General features: G+C 41.8%; 1 protein-coding gene across 1 annotated transcript in view; it reads right to left on the bottom strand.

The window, feature by feature from the left end:
• The window catches only part of smg7 (SMG7 nonsense mediated mRNA decay factor), a 37431-nt gene that overhangs the window by 22359 nt on the left and 5698 nt on the right, over nucleotides 1-9374 (bottom strand). The window contains 5 exon segments of the mRNA XM_053329482.1: nucleotides 1853-1923; nucleotides 2091-2250; nucleotides 4125-4423; nucleotides 4990-5140; nucleotides 9235-9306. Coding sequence (XP_053185457.1) covers nucleotides 1853-1923; nucleotides 2091-2250; nucleotides 4125-4423; nucleotides 4990-5140; nucleotides 9235-9306 — 753 coding nt within the window.

Raw genomic sequence — 9374 nt, 5'->3', positions numbered from 1 at the left:
ATTAATACTGTCTGATCATTGATAGATCAATACTGTCTGATCATTGATAGATCAATACTGTCTGATCATTAAAGTCTGACCATTAATAGATTAATACTGTCTGATCATTGATAGATTAATACTGTCTGATCATTGATAGATTAATACTGTCTGATCATTAATAGATTAATACTGTCTGATCATTAATAGATCAATACTGTCTGATCATTAACAGATTAATACTGTCTGATCATTGATAGATCAATACTGTCTGATCATTGATAGATCAATACTGTCTGATCATTAATAGATTAATACTGTCTGATCATTGATAGATCAATACTGTCTGATCATTGATAGATTAATACTGTCTGATCATTAAAGTCTGACCATTAATAGATTAATACTGTCTGATCATTGATAGATTAATACTGTCTGATCATTAATAGATTAATACTGTCTGATCATTGATAGATCAATACTGTCTGATCATTGATAGATTAATACTGTCTGATCATTGATAGATCAATACTGTCTGATCATTGATAGATTAATACTGTCTGATCATTGATAGATTAATACTGTCTGATCATTAACAGATTAATACTGTCTGATCACTTATAGATTAATACTGTCTGATCATTGATAGATTAATACTATCTGATCATTAATAGATTAATACTGTCTGATCACTTATAGATTAATACTGTCTGATCATTGATAGATCAATACTGTCTGATCATTGATAGATTAATACTGTCTGATCATTAATAGATTAATACTGTCTGATCATTGATAGATTAATACCGTCTGATCATTAATAGATTAATACCGTCTGATCATTAATAGATCAATACCGTCTGATCATTGATAGATTAATACCGTCTGATCATTGATAGATTAATACTGTCTGATCATTGATAGATTAATACTGTCTGATCATTAATAGATTAATACTGTCTGATCATTAATAGATCAATACTGTCTGATCATTGAGAGATTAATACTGTCTGATCATTAATAGATCAATACTGTCTGATCATTGATAGATTAATACTGTCTGATCATTAAAAGATGAATACTGTCTGATCATTAACAGATTAATACTGTCTGATCATTGTTAGATTAATACTGTCTGATCATTAATAGATTAATACTGTCTGATCATTAATAGATTAATACTGTCTGATCATTGTTAGATTAATACTGTCTGATCATTAATAGATTAATACTGTCTGATCACTTATAGATCAATACTGTCTGATCATTAATAGATTAATACTGTCTGATCATTGATAGATCAATACTGTCTGATCATTAACAGATTAATACTGTCTGATCATTGATAGATTAATACTGTCTGATCATTAATAGATCAATACTGTCTGACCATTAATAGATTAATACTGTCTGATCATTAATAGATTAATACTGTCTGATCATTAACAGATTAATACTGTCTGATCATTAATAGATTAATACTGTCTGACCATTAATAGATTAATACTGTCTGATCATTAACAGATTAATACTGTCTGACCATTAATAGATTAATACTGTCTGATCATTAATAGATTAATACTGTCTGATCATTAATAGATCAATACTGTCTGATCATTGATAGATTAATACTGTCTGACCATTAATAGATTAATACTGTCTGATCATTAATAGATTAATACTGTCTGATCATTGATAGATCAATACTGTCTGATCATTGATAGATTAATACTGTCTGATCATTGATAGATCACTACTGTCTGATCATTGATAGATTAATACTGTCTGATCATTAATAGATTAATACTGTCTGGTCATTAACAGATCAGCTGTATATTGATGAGTATTGATGAGTATTGATCAGGGCTGGTACCTGATGAACAGGACACGTCGTCCTCTTTGGGCTGGAAGCTGTTGAGGATGGAGACGAGCCAGGGCCAGATGCTGGACAGGAAGAGGAAGTTAGAGTTAGAGCTCAGGATCAGCTGATGGAACAGCGGATCAAACAGCTGATCTTTACACCGCACTGATCCATCAGCTGATCGATCAGCTGTTCCATCAGATCGATCAGCTGATGGATCAGTGCGGTGTAAAGATGGCGGCAGACTTACTACTGCCTCTTGTCGACGGCGGCCTCGTGGAAGACGCTGGGTCTGAGTTTGAGCCAATCCAGAGAGACTTTGATGGCGGGCAGCGGACACTCGCCCATGATCTCCTCGCCACGCTTCCTGTTGAACAGAGCGCGGCTGCACATCACGCCCAGGAAGGACACTGAGGGGACAGGAAGTGACATCATAAGACGCTCTGAACAGCTGTTTGATTTACTGTTTAGGTTTTTATATTTAACTGATGTTTAAACAGTTTTCTTCTTTAATTAAAACCTAAAACTCTGTAAACATTTTCTCTTCGGGTCGTTTTTAACTTTTTCTCAACATTCAATCTTCTAAATCACGGATGTCAAACATGAGGCCCGCGGGCCAGAACCGGCCTGCCGAGGGGTCCGATCCGGCCCATGTCTTCTTTTCCTTCATTCTTTCCTTCCTCCCTCTACTCTGTATTATAATATCACAACTATTATTTATTATTTATTATATACAGTCAAGCCCGAAATGATTCATACCCCTTTTGGACATGCCACTTTTTGTTCAAATGTAAATTAAAGCTGACTGAAATATTTTTTTTTTACCACAATGATGCCTTTTGTACATCGTCTTTTTATCTTCTTGGAGACGCCTGTGTCACTTCCGGTCAAAAAACAACTTGCTGGTTGAATAAAAGTAACTTTAAGTCAAAATTTGCCAGGGGTATGAATCATTTCGGGCTTGACTGTATGTCTACTATTATTGTTCTTTATTCTTTCTTATTGATGCTCTTCTATTTTTACTGCCCACTTGCTGTAATACCACAAATTCCCCATTGTGGGACTAATAAATGAACATTATCTTATTTTTACTTCAGTTAACTAAATGATTGTTTCACTGCTAGTCTTTAGTCTTATGGTCCTTTTCCACTGCAGAATCGGTACGGTACGCTTTAGCGCGGCACGACTCTACCCACTTTTAGAACCGGCCCTGTTCCTTTTCCACTGCCAAGAGGTACCTTCCTTCCTTCCTTCTTTCATTCTTTCCTCCCTCCCTCCTTCTCTCTTTCTTTCCTTCCTTCCTTCCTTCCTCCCCCCTACTCTCCTCCATTCCTTCTTTCCTCTGTCCTTCTTTCCTTCCTCCCTCCCTTCCTTTTTTCCTTCCTTCCTCCCTCCTTTCCTTCCTTCCCTCCTTCCTCCCTCTCTCTTTTCCTTCCTTCTTCCTCTTTTCCTTTCTTTCTCCCTCCTACCGCCCTTCCTCCCTCCTTTCCTTCCTTCCCTCCTTTCCTTCTTTCTTCCTCCCTTCCTTCATTCCATTTTTATTTTTTTATTCATGAATGATGGTGAGCAGTTTAAAATTTCGTTGTACTTGTGACAATGACAACAAAGGATCTATTCTATTCTATTCCTCCCTCCTTTCCTTCCTCCCTCCCTTCCTTCCTTGACTCGAGGACAACAGGCATCACTTATGGCTCTTTTCCACTGCAGAATCGGTACGGTACGCTTTAGCGCGGCACGACTCTACCCACTTTTAGAACCGGCCCTGTTCCTTTTCCACTGCCAAGAGGTACTAGTCGGACTACTTGGAGTGGGCGGAGTTGGCGGGGTCGACACAGCCGTGACGTAATTTGCAGGCGACTACTAATGTGCCCATGCCAGTCAGTAAAGTAAACAACAACGATGAAGGCACTGGATGACATGGAGGCGGTACTGCTGCTGCTGTTTGCTCTGTGGCTCGCTGTGTTTGTGTTTGTGCTTTAACGCCGGTGATTATTTAAAGACCCCGCGCTTCGTCGCATGTATGACGACATCTCCTTCGACCAATCAGTGGACAGCGCCGTTCACGTGACAATTTAGTATCAGTTCGGCTCGGTTAGTACCACCTCTGAAACAGGTACGACAAATGGTAACGGTTCCCAGGTCCGGCCCCCAGTGGAAAAGGGCACAAAGCGGGTAGAGTCGTACCGTACCGTACCGTACCGTTACTAAATCGTGCAGTGGAAAAGGGCCATAAGTTTACTATAATAACTCTGGTTCTGGTTCTGGTTCTGGTCGTGGTTCTTACTGAAGAGTCCGAGCAGCTGGAACCAGCTGATCTGCTGCTCGCTGCTGTAGCTCTGCTCTCCTGCGTCGGTGGTCAGGTCTCTGAGGTGGTGCAGCTCAAACAGGTTGATGACGGTGATGTGGACGAGCTGCTGGGAGCTGAAGGCTTTCTGGAGGATCAACCTCTGGAACTGCTCCTCCAGCTTCTCCCTCAGAACGTCCAGCTTCTCCACACTCTTACTCAGGTACACATGACCGTGGAACTTTATGAAGGCCTTAATGAAGTCTGACACGCTCCACTTGGTCTTCACCTCGTCACGGCTGAGAGGGAGAGAGAGGGGGAGGAGGAGGAGAGAGAGGGAGGAGGACGACAGGGAGCAGGAGGAGGAGAGAGAGGAGGAGGAGAGAGAGAGGAGGACAGGGAGGAGGAGGAGCAGAGAGAGGAGGAGGAGGAGAGAGAGGAGGAGGAGAGAGAGAGGAGGACATGGAGGAGGAGGAGAGGGAGGAGGACAGGGAGGAGGAGGAGCAGAGAGAGGAGGAGGAAGAGGAGGAGGAGGAGAGGGGGGAGGAAGAGGAGAGGGAGGAGGAAGAGGAGAGGGAGGAGGAGAGGGAGGAGGAGAGGGAGGAGGAAGAGGAGAGGGAGGACAGGGAGGAGGAGGAGGAGGAGGAGGAAGAGGAGGAAGAGGATTATACACAAATGAAAGCACACAGAATCTCAGCAGCTCTTTATAACATGAACATGATGAATTAATGAACACCTTGGTAACACCTTGGTAAATGATCAGCAGCTACTGGATTCAGGTTCTGGTGTGTGTGTGAGTGTGTGTGTGTGTGTGTGCGTGTGTGTGTGTGTGTGTGTCTGTCAGTGTGTGTGTGTGTGTGTGTACCTCTCCAGAGCCTTGGACAGGGCTTTCTGCAGGTTGGTGGAGGCAGCAGGGAAGGGGAACTTGACAGCGATGCTGCGGCAGTAGTAGAAGATGGTGGTGAGGTGATCTCCTTTAGAGGAGGCCAGGATCGCCAGCTGGTTATACGGCTGACCTGCAGGACACACAGACCATCATCATCATCACACCTTCATCATACCATCATCATCACACCTTCATCAGACCATCATCAGACCATCATCAGACCTTCATCAGACCTTCATCAGACCATCATCATACCTTCATCATACCATCATCACACCTTCATCATACCATCATCATACCTTCATCATACCTTCATCATACCATCATCACACCTTCATCATACCATCATCAGACCATCATCATCATACCTTCATCATACCATCATCACACCTTCATCATACCATCATCATACCACCGTCAACATACCATCATCAGACCTTCATCAGACCTTCATCATACCGTCATCACACCTTCATCATACCATCATCAGACCATCATCATCACACCTTCATCATACCATCATCATCACACCTTCATCATACCTTCATCAGACCTTCATCACACCATCAACAGACCATCATCACACCGTCATCACACCTTCATCACACCATCATCACACCTTCATCAGACCATCATCATACCATCATCAGACCTTCATCACACCTCCATCATACCATCAACATACCATCATCACACCTTCATCACACCTTCATCAGACCATCATCATACCATCATCAGACCTTCATCACACCATCATCACACCTTCATCACACCATCATCACACCTTCATCATACCGTCATCATACCATCATCATACCATCATCATACCATCATCATACCATCAACATACCACCGTCATCATACCATCATCATACCATCATCAGACCATCATCATACCTTCATCACACCATCATCACACCTTCATCACACCATCATCACACCTTCATCATACCGTCATCATACCATCATCATACCATCATCATACCATCATCAGACCTTCATCACACCTCCATCATACCATCAACATACCATCATCACACCTTCATCACACCTTCATCAGACCATCATCATACCATCATCAGACCTTCATCACACCATCATCACACCTTCATCACACCATCATCACACCTTCATCATACCGTCATCATACCATCATCATACCATCAACATACCACCGTCATCATACCATCATCATACCATCATCATACCATCATCATACCATCATCATACCTTCATCATACCATCATCAGACCTTCATCATACCTTCATCATACCGTCATCTTACCGTCATCAGACCTTCATCACACCTTCATCAGACCTTCATCAGACCTTCATCACACCTTCATCAGACCTTCATCACACCTTCATCAGACCGTCATCAGATCTTCATCATACCATCATCATACCATCATCAGACCTTCATCAGACCATCATCATACCATCATCATACCTTCATCATACCATCATCATACCTTCATCATACCATCATCATACCTTCATCATACCATCATCATACCATCATCATACCATCATCAGACCTTCATCAGACCTTCATCAGACCTTCATCACACCATCATCATACCGTCATCATACCATCATCATACCTTCATCACACCTTCATCAGACCATCATCATACCTTCATCAGACCTTCATCATACCATCATCAGACCGTCATCATACCATCATCATCAGACCATCATCACACCTTCATCATATCATCATCATACCATCATCAGACCTTCATCATACCTTCATCAGACCGTCATCATCACACCTTCATCATACCATCATCATACCGTCATCAGACCATCATCATACCATCATCATACCATCATCATACCGTCATCAGACCATCATCATACCATCATCATACCTTCATCATCATACCTTCATCACACCTTCATCAGACCATCAAACCGTCATCAGACCATCATCATCACACCTTCATCATACCTTCATCATCACACCTTCATCACACCTTCATCAGACCATCATCAGACCGTCATCAGACCATCATCATACCTTCATCACACCTTCATCATACCATCATCATCATACCGTCATCATACCTTCATCATACCATCATCATACCATCATCAGACCTTCATCACACCATCATCAGACCTTCATCAGACCTTCATCATCATACCTTCATCACACCTTCATCATACCGTCATCAGACCATCATCATACCTTCATCACACCATCATCATACCATCATCAGACCTTCATCACACCATCATCAGACCTTCATCAGACCTTCATCATCATACCTTCATCACACCATCATCATACCATCATCAGACCTTCATCATACCTTCATCATACCTTCGTCATCAGACCTTAATCATACCTTCATCAGACCATCATCATCACACCTTCATCAGACCATCATCATCACACCTTCAGCACACCATCATCATCACACCTTCATCACACCATCATCATCACACCTTCATCATACCATCATCATCACACCATCATCATACCTTCATCAGACCTTCATCATACCTTCATCATCACACCTTCATCACACCATCATCATACCATCATCACACCATCATCATACCATCATCAGACCTTCATCATACCATCATCATCACACCTTCATCATACCTTCATCATACCATCATCACACCTTCATCATACCTTCATCACACCTTCATCATCATACCGTCATCATACCATCATCAGACCTTCATCATACCTTCATCAGACCTTCATCAGACCATCATCATACCGTCATCATACCTTCATCATACCTTCATCAGACCATCATCATACCTTCATCATACCTTCATCAGACCATCATCATACCATCATCAGACCATCATCATACCGTCATCATACCTTCATCAGACCATCATCATACCGTCATCATACCTTCATCATACCTTCATCAGACCATCATCATACCTTCATCATACCTTCATCAGACCTTCATCATACCATCATCATACCTTCATCATACCATCATCATACCATCATCATACCTTCATCAGACCTTCATCATACCATCATCATACCTTCATCATACCATCATCATACCATCATCATACCATCATCACACCGTCATCATACCATCATCACACCTTCATCATACCGTCATCAGACCTTCATCATACCATCATCACACCGTCATCAGACCTTCATCAGACCTTCATCATACCATCATCAGACCATCATCATATCATCATCATACCTTCATCAGACCATCATCAGACCTTCATCATACCATCATCATACCATCATCAGACCATCATCATACCTTCATCATACCTTCATCATACCATCATCATACCATCATCACACCTTCATCACACCTTCATCACACCATCATCAGACCTTCATCATACCTTCATCAGACCTTCATCATACCTTCATCATACCATCATCACACCTTCATCATACCATCATCACACCTTCATCATACCATCATCAGACCATCATCATACAATCATCACACCATCATACCATCATCATACCTTCATCATACCATCATCATACCATCATCACATCATCATCATACCATCATCACACCATCATCAGACCTTCATCATACCATCATCATACCATCATCATACCGTCATCATACCATCATCAGACCATCATCATACCTTCATCATACCTTCATCATACCTTCATCATACCGTCATCATACCGTCATCATACCATCATCAGACCATCATCATACCTTCATCATACCTTCATCAGACCATCATCATACCATCATCATACCGTCAGCATACCATCATCAGACCTTCATCATACCTTCATCATACCATCATCATACCATCATCACACCTTCATCATACCTTCATCAGACCTTCATCATACCATCATCATACCGTCATCAGACCGTCATCAGACCTTCATCATACCATCATCAGACCATCATCAGACCATCATCATACCTTCATCATACCATCATCATACCGTCATCAGACATTCATCACACCATCATCACACCTTCATCAGACCATCATCATACCATCATCATACCATCATCATACCTTCATCATACCGTCAACATACCATCATCACACCTTCATCAGACCTTCATCAGACCTTCATCATACCATCATCATCATACCTTCATCACACCTTCATCATACCATCATCATACCATCATTATAGAGAAGTATTGAAATGAAGTACAGATACCAAACACCGGGTACTGGTACTAGAAAGGTACCCAACCCTAACCAGCATGTCAGACTCACCGTTAGAGGGGACCAGCTGAGCAGCGTGTCTGTAGTACGACTCGGCCTGACTCGTCTGGTTTCGGTAACGAGCTGAAACATTAAAGAGAGAGAGATGAAGATGTGACCTCTGACCACCTCTGATGGAAACATGTGAGTGA

This window comes from Scomber japonicus, chromosome 12, assembly GCF_027409825.1.
Source record: "Scomber japonicus isolate fScoJap1 chromosome 12, fScoJap1.pri, whole genome shotgun sequence".
Classification (NCBI taxonomy): Eukaryota; Metazoa; Chordata; class Actinopteri; order Scombriformes; family Scombridae; genus Scomber; species Scomber japonicus.
Note: the sequence above shows the minus strand (reverse complement) of the source record. Positions and strands in the feature narration are given on the sequence as shown.